Here is a 20045-nt window from a genome sequence, read left to right on the forward strand (position 1 = left end):
ATTTACTGTAGGGGTTGCCGAAACACACTTACGGCTGACATAGCCGTGATGAGGAGATCAGGGTCAAAACTATATTAAATATTTATAATATCAGTCTGATAATGATCCTGATCATATGAATCAGGTGTGTTAGAGGAGAGAAAAATGTGAAATGTGGTGTTGCTTGTAAAAAACACAACAACAAAAAAACCTAAAATATACCATTTACATGCAAAATTATGTGTTTGATTCTTTAAGCAAACAGCAATGTATTTGCTTGATTATTCATTCATTCATTCTTTATTTCATTACAGACATTTCAAAAACCACATGACCAACACATTACAAACAATATACTGTAGTTATACACACCTCTCAATACGTGGTGTTGTGCTTGCGCCAAACATACCTTTTAAATGTGGCCAAAAAGTTCAATTTCGTTTATCCTGTACAATGAAAGTTGTAAAGGTTATAGGTCACATTAATTTTGGAAAAAGCATTGAAATAATTTATCTTAGTCTCATTCATTTTATACCACAACAACCTGGCATTTGAACAGGGTGTGTAGACTTCGTATATGTACTGCATATCATTTTGACCTAACATTTCTTAACAAAACAATGAAATCTATATCATGCAACCTAACAAAACTTGGTATTACCCATTTAGAGTTCATAGAGGGCAAAATGAAAAATAGGAAGATATTTGTAGTTAGACTCAGGAGGTCAGCAGATGTCTTAGGTCATTGTCATGTGCCCATTTTTCCTTTTTTTTAATTTACCCAAAACAAATCCCATTGTTAAAAACTAAGATTAAATTGTACAGACAAAACTGTTTTTATTTTCAGTCAGATCTCACATAGCAAAGTCGAGGAGTAACAATTTACTGCAGACAGGCAAATAATGGCAGACAGCAAGGCCATCCAAACACCCGCCTGCTTATTTCTGTGAATTATAGTGTAATACATTGCGCATTGTCCTTATTGTACAAAGAGTGGCGTGGGGTTGGAGTCACGGTGGGCCTGGTGACATTTGGCTTTGTAATGAAGTTCAGTGTTCTTATGGCTTTAAGGAAATTGCTGTCCTTGAACAGGGATTGCCTCTGATAGCCCTGAAGCACTAAGGCCTGTGAACATGTGGTTTTATTTTGAACATGTCAGACTTCACAATCAATCAGCTAGACTGACATTACAGTAGCTCTGGTATGGCATCAGGCTTAAAGCTCGTTAACATCTCATCATATGTTATACTAACACCACAAACACCACCAATTTACTCTTGGGTTGTACTTTACATTACAAACAGTTTTTTGCATGAGCAGAACAGAACAAAACGTCCTCAAACGTAATTCCACGTGCATTACGCTTCATCTGTTGGGATAAATAGTGCACTCCTGCTGCACTTGCATGCAACCGCCCACATGAATGTAATCTGTTCAGCTCGTTTGCCTGAAAGAGTTTCGATTAAGATAACAAGCACGATGCCGAGAGAAAACATCGACCAGGTGAATCTCATCTTGATGAGGTAAGGTATTTGTATGCTTCAGACTGCCAATGATGCACCACAAGCCTCTCATATTATACCACTTATCTAATGAAATGATTCTAAAATGTTTTACACCAAGTGGCAGTTAAAAAAACTACTTGGCTCACCAAATTTCACCAGTATCACCAACATTAAAATAGAGTAGCGTAGTAGGCACAAGTGTTCATCAAAAATAAGAGCAGACGCATGCTGGCAGCTGTGATGGCCAGGCCCGGCCGTAATTACACCAGCCGTCTGGGAATATTCACCTATTTTCCCGAAATTCCCAATGGCCACCCCACCCTTGTGTGTATACATATATATAATAGGGCTGGGAAAAAATATCATATCGCGATGTATCATGATACCTTTTATGTCGATACCAAGTATCGATACATTGATGTAAAATCAATACTTTAGATACTTTATGTTATGCTATGTTTTGCACGTTCTATAAGCTCTAATATATATATATATATATATATATATATATACATATACATATATATATATATATACATATACATATACATATACATATATATATACATACACATATATATATACATATATATATATGCATATACACCGCACTTTAAGAATCATCGATCTATGGACGCATCAGGTTTGCACTTCTTCCGACCCCTTATTGTATATCGTTGCTGTCTTGTGAAAAACACTTATGTCCATTTTTTTCATTTTTCTTAGTCTTGTGAAAAACACTTATGTCCATTTTTTTCATTTTTCTTATTATTATGTGAATGGTGTTTCCGCGTTACAGGCGCATTAACGTGAAAATGTAAAATTCAAAATTGGACATATGTATTTTTCACAGGATAATGATGATATGTGCAATTTAACTTTTTCAAAATGTATTTTTGATGTCTGTTTTGGTTTGTTTGATCTCACTGTTCGCATGTTTGAAATCATTCAGTCAGTCAATCAATCTATCAATCAATCCGTCACGCAGCTCTTCTCTTTCACCTCTAAAACTATGCATCTCCTCACACATGCATGCTCATTTTAAGGCAGCTTTGAACAACTAAGGTCTCTGAAGCAAACGAATCCCTGCGGGCTCCTCACGCGCCATCCTCAAGAGGATGACAAGAAGCATTTCAATGTCTTTTTGGCTTGCGTAGAGGCAAAAAATAGCAACAAATGAGCTGTCAAACCAAAGCCTACACTACACTTTCTTTAAATTTCAGCATTCATCTCCTCCTCCATCCCTTTGGTTGCCATCTCTCCCCGCACAAATCCTATGACGTCCTGTCTGTTGTCCTTTCCCTGCTAGATATGACGTGTGGGCCGTAGTGAAGGAAAGGTCAGCGCAGTCACAGGTGGATGTACTGCTGGAGAAAAGGTCATTGTGCCCAAAAAAGGTAGAGGTGTGCATCTGCCGGTTTCACTGAACCGCAGAGAGCAAGAGCGAGAAAGCTCGGAGGAAGAAAGGAGTGAGCGATATGATGCAGACGATGCTCGGCATAGATAAGGTCATGTCAGTCTGGAGCTTAGTGAAGGTGAGACGGCAGGGATGCTTTTCCAACTACAGAAACGTTTAATTTCTAGCTGTCTCTAATACTATGTTGTTTAATAACCTTGTCACTTACGCAAAAGTCATTCACAGTCAATTTTATAAAGTCATTTTTGGTGTAGTTAATGGCTGTATCCTAGATAAACTAAAATCACTGTAATGGTCTTGGTCGCCATTATATATGTTTATAGTTATATAGAATAGGCTCAACGCACACTGAGAAACGTCTCCGAAACCGACTGAACTGTCGCAGAACTAGTCTTCATGTGTTGTCGACCATTGACCAATGGTTGTTCTGTGATTCAAAATGTGAATGGCCGATGAACACTGTAGATGTAAGGGCCAATCAAAACATTCTCAACAAACATAACATAACATTCGCTTTCACAGTCAAAATTTTCATATCAAAATGTTTTCATATGTACTGTATAATAAACGAGGGGCAACCGACCGCCACCATTGCCAAGCCGTACCGTTAAAGTGCAAGCAGTTGAGATACCAGCGCTGTAACTTACTTCATAACAAACAGCAGTTTGGCAGATAGTGAGCAAATTCTTCAACAGAAATGCTTCAAGCTGTTTATTGCCACACCCAGTTGAATTTTACCAACAAATGTAACAATAACATAGCAAAGACCTTTCTTTCCTTTAGAAAGGCCTTTAGCTTAACTCTAACAAATAACAGAAAATGTCACAGACGCGCTAACGAATAGCATTGGAATTATGTTGTGACAACCCTTTAAACAACAGATATTTATTTAAAGACATGCAGTGGATCAAGAATGTAGTCATATAACAATATCACAGGCAGAGCTGGGCATTTTACTGCAATTTCCCAGCTTTTGCCTGCAGCCGCGGTACTCTTCCGCTGTCTGTCTATCCGCCTTTTTGTACAGCCGGAACAAATAGTAATTGCCAATAGGCCGGTCCGCCTATCATTTTAAATGGGCTTCCGTTTGCGTTTCCCTCAACAAACCAGCTCTGATCACAGGCATATATTCTTAATCGTTTGCAAAAAATTACGAATATTACTGGAGCTTATTGAGTCAATTGTGAAACTCCTCTTCCCTGTTTATTGAATACCTCCATAAACATACCTATTTTTTGTATAAAAGAGCTATCACCTGAGTGAACTTGACTCAACCTTTTTTGTAACGGGTATACTGTGTCTACCCAGATCAGTTAGCACCACTGTCCTGCAGGCGTATCACTCCCTAACGTTCGCTCTCCCTTCTAGTAAAGTCCTCTCCATCCCAACTGATTAGCCCACACTGGAGGCAAAAAGACAAGTAAGAGAAACAGGTGGGAGAGGGCAAAGGGGAGGCATAAATAAAAGACTGGAGCACAGGCATGAAAGATAGATGGAGTGTGGTGCAGAGGGCAAGTGTGAAACAATTGAAAGAGGAGTAGATATGGAAGGAAAAATGCAGAGAGCAAAAGAAAAAACGGTCAGTGAAAGTGAGGGGTGCAGAAAGTAAAATAGCAGGGGAAGCAAGTGAGCAGTGCACCGCGTGTCATCAGCCCCCCTGGCGGGAACAATCCATCTCAAATTGATCTTCCAGCTTGGCCCAGCAGGGCATTCCGAATCAATCTCAAATTGATCTCTGTGCCAGAGGTCGGGAAAACTAGCAGTGGAGCTTATCAGAAATATAGTGGTGTTGGGAGGATCTGACAGGGAAACTTATCACACTGCACAACAGGAAATGGGCTCTGAGCCCCCGGGGTAGCAAGAGGGTGAGCCTGCACCCCCCACACACACACACGCAAATTGGACGTCTCTGCACGTGTCCAACGCTAAAGCACACATGCAGCCCTGTGTTCAGTACTACAGAGAAGCTGCACGATGCACACATTCGTCAACACACGTCACTCAGACACACACGCGCAGGCTTCATATATTACACACCTAGAGGCAATTAAAAAAAAAAGAGAACTTTACCTGCCTTAAAGTCATTTTCTTTAAGATGCCATCTGAGGCCTGGAGCTCTTAATGACTTTTAACACATTCAATGTGTCCTCACTAAGTCTGTGTGAGGGACTTCAGAGAGAACAATCAATACCTTGCATTTAGATAGTGAGTCAGAACTGAGGAGCGCTATGTGTCTTCAGGCCCAATAAATGTAAATCACATAAGCCACAGTTCAAAAGTGCTTTTATACAAAACAGTATCAATAAGAACACTTATTTTGTAAAAGATGAAGCAGTGTTAAGAAGTCAATGTGTTCACACTACGTATTAGGCCTGCCTGAGCTGTTTGAATTCATTTGCTTATTAAATTGTGAAATCAAGCTGCTAAGTCCCATTCATAATGTTGTGGATTTAACTTGCCACAATTAAAGAAAAATGCCAACGCTTCTATTTGCTGTATATATCTAAAGCTGTGTCGGATATTTCTGCTGAAGAATTTAGATTGCGGTTTTGCAGCATGTGAATAGAAGATGACCGTGGCAGGACATACAGAAAAAGAATTAATTTTCATTGCAGAAAGCAGAAGCAAGTCAAATCTAGAATTGAGTGTGTGAACGTGAGGGAAGAGAGGGGAATGTTTCAGGGTGTTTCGGACACAGCGGGAGGCTTTTCAGTGGCCTAGAATGGCAAAAGCTCTCTGTCAGCACTGAGGGGTAATGGAGGTTAGCACGGAGTGTGAGTTTCAGGGAGTCTTGCAGGGCTGGGTGATATGGTCTAAAATTCATACCATGGTATAAATCGAATCCCTTCACAGAAACGGTACGCTGTACTACACAGTGATATAAACATAAGTGTCAAATTAGCTTATGCATACCTTAGCTATCCAAAATTGAGTTTGAAAACCAAAACAAAACAAAACAAAAAGATGCATTTTGAGAACGTCAATTGCACAGATGTGTTTTGAGGTAGTGAGCAAAGAAGATAACTTTAGTTTGGTGTCACCATGCTACTTTGCCCTTCATCCTGCTAAATTGAAACATATAGCTTTTAATTCTCCAATAATTTCATGACAAGAGCCCATGAAAAGGAAGCAGCGAACTGAGCTAAAATGGCAGGAAGGATTAATTACTCAAGGCGGTCGCCAGTAACCTTTTAACTCTGGGCTGCAAGTGGATTTTGACAGGACCTATCGCCCGGTAGCAACATTACCTTTGCTGTTCAGCCTCTTTTTTTGCAGTTGATGGGTGGCAGTGGAAGGTTAGCTGCAAGCGCCATGGATGTCACTTGTCACCTTCCTGCTGTATAATGTAGCTAATTAGCACAAAATATCCTGAAACCTAAAATTTTGCAATTACTGGTCCCCATGAGACCTTTAGTGTCTTTTTTTGGGATTAATGACTGAGTGCTGCAGCATCCTCCCCTAGCCTTACCCTCGCAACACATGCATAGCATCAAAAACATGCCAACGTTAACTCAGCCTTACTGTATATCGAAAGACAGATACGTTGACGATACAACGAGGAACACCTGGACAAGACACAGAGGGTAGGGGGGAGCTGATTGGCTAAGACCAGGGACCGGGATAACAAGCACAGGTGGACTCAACTTAACGAGAGACAGACAAGGAACACAAGGAAAAACATGAAACTACAGTCAAAAACCAAACTCAAAACACAGACCATGACAAATTGGTTATGAATGAATGACATCACTCTACACCAATGTTTGCCAAACTTTATTGAGTCAAGGCACATATTTCATATTGGAAAAAAATGTCATGGCACACCACTAGCAAAATAAAAAAGTGGATAAAGAGGTTACATAATTATGTACCTTCTGTCATTTAGTGAAAGACCATTTAATTGTTTTGCCACATATAATGTATGGTTGGCATAGATAACTTAAGAAAAACAGTTGGTTTTTTTTTGTCAAAATAATTTATATTGGATGATTTCCAGCGGCACACGTGATGATCTCTCACGGCACACTGGTTGAGAATCACTGCTCTACGCGACGCAAGACCCAATGTGATCAGAGAGCGCCAATCAAAGTGCAGAGTGGTAAAAAATGAAGCACACTGAAGAAATTGAAAACAGCAGAGGAGGAAACATTGTTTTATAGGTCTGTGGGGAGAAGCGAACAGCTACAAGCGAAGCTCAAGGGCATGTATTTGTTGTTGTTGCCACTGTCACAATTATATGACGCCAAACATTACATGTGCTGGACGCCACCTCTGTTCCGACGTCGTTACTACAGCAACCTGTCAGATGGGTCGATAATGTGGCCCAGTCCGAACAGGGCCAGATCCCATTTAGACACTTCAATATTAAAAACAGTGTGGACAGTCAGCCATCAAATCAAATTTGAGGAGGAATCACATTGGAATCAGATATGCCTGCAGTCTGAACGCAGCCTGGGAGCTGACCAAGACCTCAACCCCATCAAAACATTTTTAGGATGAACTACAACAATATCAGTGACCTTTAATCTCAAATTTTGTTTTTTGTGGGTGAATGGACAAAAAAACGAAAAAAAACAAAAACAAAGACACGTGCCAAAATGTTGTAGAACGTTTTCACAGTACAGTGGAAACTGTTTTGTTTTGAAAGAAGACAATTCCATGTTGTCTGTTCTCGCTTTCTGTATGTGTCGTGGCCTTTTGATCCAATACTTTTGTCCATCCATCCATCCTTCCATCCATCCATCCATTATCGATACCGCTTATCCTCACAAGGGTCGCGGGCGTGCTGGAGCCTATCCCAGTTGTCTTCGGGCAGTAGGCGGGGGACACCCTCAATTGGTTGCCAGCCAATCGCAGGGCACACAGAGACAAACAACATCCGCACTCACAATCACACCTAGGGGCAATTTAGAGTGTCCAATCAACTTACCATGCATGTTTTTTGGAATGTGGGAGGAAACGGAGTTCCCGGAGAAAACCCAGGCAAGCACGGGGAGAACATGCAAACTCCACACAGGGAGGCCGGAGCCGGGATCAAAGCCACGACCTCTGAACTGTGAGGTGTCCATATAGTGGAAAAATGGTGCACTGTGGTCCAAATGTCGCAAATATGTGTCATATACTGGCAATCCCGGCCCTACAGACACCAAAGAGTCATTTTTATAACTTTGCAAAGATGTGTCCCTGAGGCTTCGAGAGTTCAAAAGTTATACCATATGAATCTCACAATCTACACAAATTTGAACCCTCATGAGTCTCATTTAAAGGGGGAGTTTGCAATTAAAAACAGTGTTTGTCATATTTGTTCAACAATCATTATGACTTGACAGTGGTACATGATAAATATAGTGCATGTAAAAAATGACCAAATATCATCTGCTGAATAACCTTTCATACAAACTCATCAAGGAAATTCACATTATGAACCTTTTCGTCAATCATGCGGAAGCAATGATTAAAATTACAGCTTCTACCTACAGTAGGGTTTGATCTTTTCCAGATGTTAAATATCCTTTGCACTGTTATTTTGAAACAACCTGATTCAACAAATGAGTCATGACACCATCACATTCATGCAGACTGGAGAGGTTCCCCCCTTTCCGTATAATGAGCACTTCTGACAGGACTGTGTCAAGAAGGCCTTCATTCACCTCTATCATTTAGCGATGCCCTTGTACTTTGTTCTGCGCTTACACTAAGTATCTTTAATAACTCTGGAACATCTCTGCACATAGATCAACAGCCAACTATGACCTTTGAGACTTGTAAATTCGTAAACCAGCCCTCTACGAACATGCTCTGCATTTAAATAAGCAGTTTAATTGCCTTCATAGCTCGCTTGGCAGTCACAATAAGGTCTATCAAATGTGCCGAGCAATTACTGTATGTTATGTTTTCATCGACATTGCTCATCATCAAAATTAACCGAAAGTCTAAGGACTTTTTTTTTCCATGAGGCCCATTGCATTTGTGGAGGGTGTTCCTCATTGGAACCTCCTTATTGATGAGTTATTTGTTTTTTAGTTATACTTGGGCTGCTTAACATGAGCTCACACATTGTTTCACTGTAACGCAGGGACAGAGAAATACCTCTTTCATGTTCACACGTCATGATGCTTGCCTAAAAGAGATGTGAGTGTTCATTCAATTTCAAAAGTTGTTTTTTCCTTTAATGAACAAAGAATTGTAAAAATGTGTTCAGAAGTCATGTCATGTCATGTCATCTTCCAAACCGCTTATCCTATATAGGGTCGCGGGGAGTTGCTGGAGCCTATCCCAGCCGTCAATGGGCGAAGGCAGACTACACCCCGAACTGGTCGCCAGCCAGTCGCAGGGCACACATAGACACTGTCACTGAGCGGGAATCGATCCCACGCTGCCCGCACGTGTTCAGAAGTAGTTTTGTAAATTAATAATCGTCAACCCAAAAATTGCTGGATTAGTTGAAAAAATTATTGTTAGACTAATCGACTAATCGGAAAAAATAGTCGATAGATTAATGGGGAGAAAAATAATCGTTTGGGACAGCCCTAATGTATATATGTGTATGTATAAAATGCTTGTGTCTTTTTGTAAGATGCCAGGCTTCCATCCTTAATCCGACATATTTTTTTGATCTATTTAAAGTGGTTATAAAATATCCCACCTGGAATGTAAATGTCCTTTCTCCTCATCATTCTGGTTTACCTCTTATGCTGGGTTCATTGCTTGGTCCTGTTGTTTTAACTGCAAATTCCTCAGATTAACCTGTGTGATGATACTGTATATTTGAACGAGAGATTTGTGGGGCTGACATAGGGACACGAACGATTCATATGGAAGGAGGTGTTCAGGTGGCCACTTCAAAGCGGTGATCTGCGATAGCCATGGACAACTTTATTTCAACTTTATCAGCCGCATGTGGAGATCATAAATGTCCTTTGCAGGCATCAATCTCTTGCATGGACTCCAGTCATGTAGACTGGAGTGCGCTCCTGCACTGAATTTAGAGGGACATGACATGAGCCCCTTCCATTGGCCGGGAAGCAAGTCAGCTGTTTTCACGCAATCAAATTACTTCCACAGCGTTTGTCTGCAAAAATGCCAAAAGAGAACTCCACCCAGGTGCACGGTTATGTTACGCTTTGCGCTACACTTACACTGGGCATGAGAATAGGGGCCATGGAATCTAGCCACTTACATGCACTCCCATGTTCAAGCAGTACTGTGAGCCTGTGCAAACATACAGTAAATCACTCTCCCAGTCTTTTTGTTATTTAATTGGCGTTGACGTAAAGCACTGTGATCTTTTTTATTCTTATCCTCACATTGTATTCCCGTTTAATCACAGGTCAGACAAATGATCTGACTGGATCAAGTCACACTCAATATTCACTCGCCAGTGTCCTTTCCTGCATGTGCTGAAAGAGCAGTTGATATAAAGGGTTTTTGTTTTGTAATCACTGTAAACACCTGTTACACAGTGAGATTTGAAAGGGGGATTATGATACGGTAATCTTTTGTTTAGATAATCCATAGCCTTTAACACTCTCCTCTCGTTTGTTCTCCTCCATTTTGCAAAATCACTTTTGTTTCCTGTCACCGTAATAGTAAGTCGCTCAAGAACTTTCCCAACTTGGTGCCTGAAAGCTATAAATTAAGATTTAATGGCACAACCATCTGCCCCTTTTTAGAAAACTAAAATAAATTGTTTGTTGTGCCAAGGATGTGAGAGCTCAGGACTTTGCAAAAAAGACAGGCACATACTTGTTTTCCAGCACAAACATTTTCTGGCTGGTAGGCCACTGGTGCAGGAATCATACCGGGCTGTGCCACGCCTCGGTCCCGCCATACTGATCCTAGAGGCTAAGCGCATCAGTCGGGAATGTCCACACCCCGACAGCTGTGGGAGAATCTGACTCACCCGGCTCACTGTGCCCATCATACATATGTTTTCACAAAAGCCATTTTCCATAAATCAGCACAGTTTGGTATGTCATTTGAGTGTGTCAAGATTAGATTCTTGTGTTGTACCACTTTTTGGCACCCTGCATCAGGGTACCTACCTACCGCAGTAATTTGGGTCAATGGTACTTAAAGTCTGGAGTGGGACAAACTGGTCAACAGAGAATTGTCACATCAATAGAAATGAGCCCTGGTCAAGGGCCAACTATCAATTTTCGATATTGCTTGTCCTTACTAGGGTCGCAGGCGAGCTGGACTCTATCCAGCTGTCTTTGGGCAAGAAGCGGTGTACATTCTCGATTGGCTGCCTGTCAATCACAGGGAATGTCTAATGCATCAATCTAAACTAGACACACTAACAAAGAACAACGATGGAGCAGTTGGCTATTGGCCATAGTAAAGAGACACATTTTATTTGAGTGGAGACTGAAGGCAGCAAGAAGACAGACCTATGATTTAGAGTACATATTATAGTAATTTGGTAAGATTATAATAAAGGCCACACTTGGTTTTTGTGGCATTCACTGCAGGGTAGGATGCAGGACGGCGAACAGAAGATGGCGGCCGATCGCAAGCATGTCCATATTTGGCAAGCTACAGAGCAGGTTGTAGCCTGGTGCCTTTACAACTGAAAGCCCTGGCATTTTTTTTTATAATGAGGAGGCAGGTATACGATAAAAGATAAACATGTATGGCTATTCTGTATTTTATTGTAAACTAACATTTATAGCTAATTTGTTGGTCATTTCATTTTTATAGGTGTAAATATACATTTTTATGTCATGATCAGTGAAAAAACATGCTTTATCACTCCAACATATTCAGTTTATTTTGCTTTAGTTTAATTCATAGGTGTCTTACACTGAGCTATAACCTTCTTGGAAATGAGCCGAATAGCAAACTGATCTTTTCTTGCTCTGTCCACTCCACTCTTACCCACCTGCCGATTGAGTGCTGCTTTACCATCAGCGAGTGCACCCACTGGCATCAAGGAGACAAGTCAGATGCAGTGTGCTGTGAGGTGGGCAAAGAGAGAAGCAATCATTCTTTCCCGGGATACTTTTTATCGAGTCTCCCGATTCCTGATGCATCTCATGTTGTCTGATGCGTTCTGTCTGTTGCACCATCTCTCCTCACTCTCACTCTCAGTGCCTTTTTGATGCATCGACACTCCATCAGAGTACAGCTCCTCGGCTTCTTTTTTACGATAACGTGGCCAGGGCAATCAAATTTAACGTGCTGTCAGACATTCAATGCAACATAAACTAAAGACAGGAAAAATGATTGCAATCGGAAGCACAGTCCTTTTCTCAATACGAATGAATTGCTTTCAGCCTATAATCCAACCTTGATGCATTTATGAGCGTCTGTAGTTGACTCGAGTAGCCTTGCAGTGCTAAATCACAATATGCACTGCGTACTGTACATTCACACGCTGCGGTCTGGTGAGCCAAGCGATAATAGACATTGAAAAGTACATTACATGCTGCTGTATTACAGTATTGATATTCTACTATCATGAACATGCCAATGATTAGAAAAGCAGAGTGTGTGATCACTGCATGTTAAAGTAGGCCGTTGGGAAATAATAAAGATGCAACCTTGAGAAATGTTTAACCACTGAACATTATATCTAGGACAATTTTAAAAAGGTTGTACAACAATATCTTTATTATCCCTTGGTCTCTATGACATGTCAGAAACTTGAAGTACACTAAAAGACATAAAGAACACTGGTAAATTTAAAAAGTCAGATGATAAGCTGAGTCTCAGTTCAGTCACTCTCAATAGTATTATCAACAACCTCCATCTATAGCTACCCCAAATCATTAACAATTTACTACAATACATTTCTGAAAGTAATGTTTTATAATCAATTGTTATTGTTTAGTATAAATAAATTATGTATATAAAAAGATTGTAATTATTGGTTTTAATTGACCTTGTCAGAGAGCAATTTACTTATTTAACAATCTAATAGGTGAAAACACTTGTGTTGAAGTATTTCAAGTGGTGGCCTTCAAGGTTAACTCATTAACTGCCAGACATTTTCAGACCCTCTTTTGCCCTAACGTTTGAAAAAATGTGAAAAAAAAAAAAAAGTTCCTGGGATTGAATGGCTGGACTGTGAAAAGACATATAAAACGTTTTGGCAGTGAATGAGTTTTTCACAGTGAATGAGTTCATAAGATTTAACAAAAAATAAGGTAAATGCAGTGGTGCCTTGAGATGCAAGTGACCCAACTTATACGTATTTGGGGATAGAAGCCGTCATTCGGGTGTTTTTTTTTGGCATTGACTTGCGAGCAAAAATTTGGTGGAAGAAAACGCAACTCAACTCACTTCATAACAAGTCTCAGTTTAACAGACAGTGAACAATACTTTAAAAATGAAGCTTCTGCATGACCCTTATACTGTCCCCTGGTGGCCAGTTCTGCATACCAGAAGGAGCCGCAATAAATTAATCATGATGATAAACAGTCTACTTTGAAAATTATCGTGAGTGCGTGCATGCGTCTGTGCGATTGTAGTTGTAGTGATTCTAAAGATCGAGACAAGCGTCACCAAAAGAAAGAGTAGATTGTCTTCCTTTAACATTAAAAAAATTGTTTCTGGTGTTGTGCTATTTTTTAAGTAATCAGCAATAGAACATGGGTTGGTTTAAACTAGACTTTAAACCGATCTGCTTGAGTAGATTCAAATTGGTCGAAACATAAATGTCCACGGCACTGAATGAGTTATTCATTGAAATATGAACAAATCAGCATCGGTATCACAGCCCGGATTGTGGTTTCATTATATAAAGTTGAGAAAATTAATACCATTTCACTTGCTTTATATGATATCTGACCAGAGGAGACCATACATTTTGCCATGAGGTTAAGTTTATTGTACCATTTTTGGATACGTCAACTTATCAGGTGAGCATATTGCATTAAAGAGCAGAAGTGAGCATTAATGTGACGTCTGCAATCATCATTATGTTTTTGTAATTGTGTGCCATTTTGATTCAAACACATTGCACTGTATCAACATGAAACTCTTTTTCACAGCTGTAGTTTAGTTAAGATGTGACTGCTGATTTTAGGCTTTTGGTATGGAGACACACACATACACACACACCCACGCATGCACCCACATGCACACAGACCAGTATACACGTACACACTTTGAGGCAGATGATTTATAGCCAACCGTGTCTAATGGATTGCTTTGGCACTTGAGAAATTATGAAAAGAAATGAATTAGCCTTTAGTGACCCTATGTCCATCTGTCTCCCTCACACTCTCGCTCTCTCTTTCCTTCGCTATCCCTCATTCTCATACAAACGTGCACACACAAACATAAACACACATGCTCACATTGACCCAGAAGCTAAAGTGCTCACTTCAGAGGTAATTGCACTCTAAAGAGGCTAACTGCTATAAATTTGTCCTCATTGAATTCCACGAAAAATACTTGTTAGTTGTCATGTCATTATTCTACCCCATTGACATGTTGCATTGACCTCAGATGAGTAATGAATCCCCAAATATTTCTTATTTATTATTCAGGGTTACACAACTAATGATGTTATTTACATAGCTTAATCATTTGTTTTGTCAGTCCAATGATATACAGCACATAATTTGCTTTTATTTCAGGAGACATGAGCACTAATTCACATCACATTGTTAAGTAATGGTGATAGAGCAGAACTAGAAAGACAATAGATTTGTTCATACTCTACTGACTATACAATGTACTGTATGGAACTTATGAACTATTTCATCACGTAAACTAAATTACACAGTGAGAGAGCAATATTGTGACAGCCAACTACAAAGCAGTTTTAAATCCAACAAATGGATTTAACATCTGATAAGGAGATTTGTGCTGATAGAGTATGAAAGTAAATGTCAAAATATAACATTTGAACTAGAGGAGTAGCTCACTCCCCCTCAGAGAGTGTTTTTGTGAATTTATGTTATTTTCTCAAGCTGAATTCACTGAAAGATGTTATTTCTTCTGCAAAAGGGGTACCGGTAATTATTACTTTTTTGCTTGTGGTTGCATAATTATGGAAAAAGTAGATCGTTGTAACAAAACATTGTAGAGGTCAGGCTATGGCTAAATTTCTGTTTATTATTGATGAAAGTTAAGGTCCAGAGTTTAGTTTTTTGGCATCCTTTTCTCCATCTAAATCCACTTTTTTATTTCTACATTCAGATTAGAAGCCACCAACCCTCCAGACTTCCTCTTTTTCATTACAAAAATATGAAGAAAAAACACACCATACATCCCATCCTCAGGTGTTTTGCAATTTGTTTGAAGTTATTGTCACCTGTAGGTCTGGAGTAGAACATTATCAGTGTGTAATTTGTGACCTGAGGCGGATATAGTAACAACGCACTTCTTTTACTTAAGTAATATTTTGGTAAATTGTACACATCAGAGTAGTTTTACTGCAACATACTTTTTATTTTTACTAAAGCCTTTTTTTTTAAAAGAAATGCTACTGTTAGCCCCTCTTACATTGAGCCACATACCACATGCTACTTTTAATTTTATCTATCTATTATGGCTTGTGGAACTATTTATTTTGGTTCACCAAAGAGACCTCGGCCTCGGCCTTCTGTTTCCAATCCAACGTAACTACTAGCCAAGTCTGGCTCCATTTTACAATGTATAATGGCTGACTCCATGAAACAATGTTTTCAGAATAACTCATTTACGTGAAGCATGGCAAAAACACGTGTGTGATGTTCAGCCCGCAAGAATTCCACTTTGAACTTGTGCTGTTTCAAGCGTGTAAACAAAGAAAGTTATTTTACAACCATTGTGAATGAATTTCCCTTCATTTGTTACTTTGTTAAAAATATATATTGTTTTAGTTATATTTTTGATCAATATCTGTATTACAGCGTTCCTATGGTTTTGTCTTGAAAAATTGGATAAATATCACTAAATATAGTGAAAAAGTTGCTAAGTTGCTCGCTACCTCACTTGCACTCGTGTCCACATGTGCGCACATAAAATAAAAGCACACTTTTCAAAATAAAAGCACTTCATATTTTACTTTATGTAAAATTCATGGTCACTGTGAGGGCCGGTCAAAAAATGTGGGCGGGCCAGATATGGCCTTCGGGTGTACTCTACCCAGGTCTGTTTATAAAGGAACAGTAACCTTGAGTACAACTTCTGGCTACACTGCCCACCTCTGCTTCGGAGCAGGCTGCCTCTCTTTTTTTTTTTTGTACTTTTACATTAGCCACTTGGCTTGTGGGGAATCTATCACTACTTCTACTGTGTTCTAATGAGGACCATTCTCGTTGGAACAGAACCCGCGACTCCCATCTCAGACAGCATGCTCTCAGACAGCATGACGCGGTCTTTTTGTTGGCATGTGCACAGCTTCACCACAAGCTCCCATTATGAATTATTTTGTGGCTGTCTCCTGAGTGTAGGAAGCCATCTGGTATGAGACAGACAAGTGCCACTGTGAGTAGAGAACATAATTAAAGTCAAATCCAAAATGGGTTTAGATGCACACAAGCGCAACAAGGATGTTTCCAACATAAAAGCGCAAGTGTAATTGTGACGGCATGCCCTTCTTCCAACATTAAAAATGACATCTTGGTTGTCCTCCACTGAGAGTCTGCCTCCCCGAGCTACCCATGAGCAGATGGCACAGACTGGGAGTGTGTTACATTTCCAAAATATGTTGAAGCAACCTGGAAAAATAATGTTGCCAATTTAGTGCTGGAGCATGTGTTGTCATTTGGATGTGTGCTAATAGGATGCTCTGAAATTTGTCAGATTCCTGCCTAGACTACTTTATCGTAATGTACATCCATCCATAATCAAAGTGAAAGTCAAAGTGAACAGAAATCTGGAGCTTTATCAGTTTGGCAACTTTATGGAAGAGGCCAAATACACACTGGACAGATCACCTCTCAATCACAGAATGGAAACGACCATTCACACTGAGAAGTACTGATGGCTTCCTTTTTTTTTTTTTGCTTTTGCTTGTTTTTTTTTCTTTTTTTTACATTATAATGCTACATCTTTGTAAAGATTTACTTTCTCCTGTTTTTTTTCCAGCACTGAAATTAATCATGTCGATCTCCTTTGTCAACGTGCTGTCCCCGTTTTGTTCACTTACAGCCACCTTGAAACCAATTCTTCTTAAACTTTTAGCCTGTGTGCCACAATGTGAAGTAGTGAGTTTTTGAAAAGTTGCACATCTTACACAGAGGAAACCAAGAAACTCAAAGAGGTGGTGCCATTTTTATATGTTTGTTAAAACAGCTTGGATGTCCCTTCAACTTTGGCGATGTTTGGCATGGGATAAAGAAGATCCCATCAAATGTTGGTTGTGTGAATGTTTTTTAAGGCTTTGCAAGCAATGTGTCAGATTTCCGTGAGGAACCAGAAAGATCCCACAAACGTAGACGCGCGAGTGTTAGTTTGTCGAAGTTGATAGTCGGAGATGCTAACGGAAGCCCATTTAAAATCATAGGTGAACTGGCCTATAGGCGATTAGGGGAGAGTGGAGTAAGTAGTGACAATTTTTACTTAAAGTGCCTTTTACACAAGGGGATCACGGTAATGCCTCCAACTAAAATATGCACATATAGTTTAGAATGTTGTGCATCCCTGGGAGCAATCACTTTGGTTCTGAAATGAACTGTTTGCGAAATATAGCTTTAGAAATAAAAAGTGGATTGTTACCCAACTTGCCCCAAGTGTGGGGTAAATTGTGCCATTAGTCAGAAATCACTGGGTTTCCTCCCATATTCCAAAATATGCTTGGTTGGTTAATTGGAAATTGGCCCTAGGTGTGATTGTGAGTGCAGATGTTTGTTTGTCTCTGTGTGCCCTGCAATTGGCTGGCAACCAATTCAGGGTGTCAGCCGCCTACTGCCCGAAGACAGCTGGGATAGGCTCCAGCACTAACCCTTGTGAGGATAAGCGGTAGAGATAATGGATGGATGAAATTGTTAAATGCAATGATACCATTTTCACTTTTCTTTTCATAAAATAATAGTACAAACCTATATTTTGATTGCATAATATTTAGTAAAAGACTTCAAACACTTATGAAGATGCAGAGGCCTTTTTGAATACCCACTTAAGCTTGGTTCCTTGACTGTAAAAACCTTACTGACCAAGTGTAGGCATATACTGTACAGTCCAGGAGGCAGGTATCCCTGAACATGTGCAGTTTTGATCCGATTCAATTTATGATTGTTCAGCTTTAAAATCCTAAAAATGCATTGGAGAGGGACGGAGGAATTGAGTAATGGAGATGATGAAGTTGGGTCTGAATTAGGAGAAAGCACCTCGGTTGAATGAAAGGACAATGAGAGTCAGCGGGGTAGCGACATGAGGGATTATTAGCAGCAATGTGCAGGCATTAGGGAGGAATGCTGAAGTCTGACACGCACAGTGTAATCTCATTCAGGCTTTGTGTCACTTTTCTCTCTGGCTCAGAGCATCCCTCATCACACATGGAGGTGATGCTTTCACTCAGCGCTACAACCTTGCATTGCCTTACAATATACAGTATACGAGTGTATATATGGATTTTCACCTTGCATACTGTAGCAGAACAAATCCAACTGCCCTTTTTTCCTCTTGGCTGGAGATCATAAAGACTGTAATCTTTCCAGATGAAGTGATTGTATGCTGTAACTGCAGCATGTTGACATCCTGGGAGCATAACGTGTAGTTTTGACAAATACTTTACTAACCAGTCCCTCCCCTCTCCTCTTTGCCTCCCTCTTGCAGCACTGAGCATGACCTGGATGACAGCTATGAAGACTACTATGACAGGTACTGGCAGGAAGCAGGACACACACCTGACACACACAGTCGTCATCTCTATAATTTGTTTTGCTATGCCTGTTAATGAATGCCTCACGAGTTGTCAGTCAACTTGAGCTGTACATGTGTAAGTATAAGCTTTTAGGCTGCAAAATAATATATCATGTATTAATACAAAATATGTACAGGTGTAATGTTGCATCTGCAGATTGCTCAGTTGAAGACAAGGGAGTGTTTTGCAGACTATTGAAGACAATTTTTCTAATATATATATATATATATAATTTATTTGAATTCTGACGTGAAAGTACTTCTTATCTATATTGTTATTATAGTATTTGTGCTGTTTCCTCTGTTGAGTTATTCGATGTCTGCTATATCCGGACAACATGTACAGGTCCTTCTAAAAAATTAGCGTATTGTAATAAAGTTCATTATTTTCCATAATGTAATGATAAAAATTAAACTTTCATATATTTTAGATTCATTGCACACCAACTGAAATATTTCAGGTGTTTTATTGTTTTAATACTGATGATTTTGGCATACAACTCATGAAAACCCAAAATTCCTATCTAAAAAAATTAGCATATCATGTAAAGGTACTCTAAACGCGCTACTAACCTAATCATCTAAATCAACAAATTAACTCGAAACACTTGCAAACGATTCCTGAGGCTTTTAAAAACTCCCAGCCTGATTCATTACTCAAAACTGCAATCTGCCGTAAGACTGCCGACCTGACTGGTGTCCAGAAGGCCATCATTGACAACCTCAAGCAAGAGGGTATGACACAGAAATCTATCTATCTATCTATCTATCTATCTATCTATCTATCTATCTATCTATCTATCTATCTATCTATCTATCTATCTATCTATTTTTGTGAAGATTTTTAAAAAGAAATACAACACGACATGTAGTCAACAATAAAACTATAAATTTAAAAACACTATATTTGTTCAGTCAAATCTAATTTAGTTTAAACAAAATGCTGTGTGTATGCATGATCCGAAACTGTAATGGCAAACTACGCTATGTTCTGGATCTGATCTAGACTGCACATTTGGCTGGAGTTAAAACTTCAGATCCATTCTTCCATTTTCTACACCTTATGGATTCAGGGTACATCCTGGACCGGTTGCCAATCGCACTAATGTACAATTTCGAGTCTTCAGTGAACCTAGCATTCATGTTTTTGGAATTGTACACCAATGAAAACTACAAACACAATAATTAAGATAATGAGAAATAAATACATCTCTAGGAATCAATCCAAACTAACCAATATCATTTATAAATCTAAATTTCATTAGATCGTGCAAGTGTACCAAATGTGGCAAGTCAGTTTATCGTCTGATTCAGCTCAAAACATAAAGCCTGCCTATTTG

General features: G+C 39.5%; 1 protein-coding gene across 1 annotated transcript in view; it reads left to right on the plus strand.

Annotated features, from left to right (window-relative positions):
• Nucleotides 1-20045, plus strand: part of LOC147149900 (heterogeneous nuclear ribonucleoproteins C1/C2-like) — a 42826-nt gene that overhangs the window by 14546 nt on the left and 8235 nt on the right. The window contains exon 3 of the mRNA XM_086024900.1: nucleotides 18619-18663. Coding sequence (XP_085881026.1) covers nucleotides 18619-18663 — 45 coding nt within the window. The remainder of the gene's footprint in view (nucleotides 1-18618; nucleotides 18664-20045) is intronic.

This window comes from Filicampus tigris, chromosome 3 (genome assembly GCF_054856515.1).
Source record: "Filicampus tigris isolate MCC_2025a chromosome 3, RoL_Ftig_1.0, whole genome shotgun sequence".
In the NCBI taxonomy this organism is placed as follows: Eukaryota; Metazoa; Chordata; class Actinopteri; order Syngnathiformes; family Syngnathidae; genus Filicampus; species Filicampus tigris.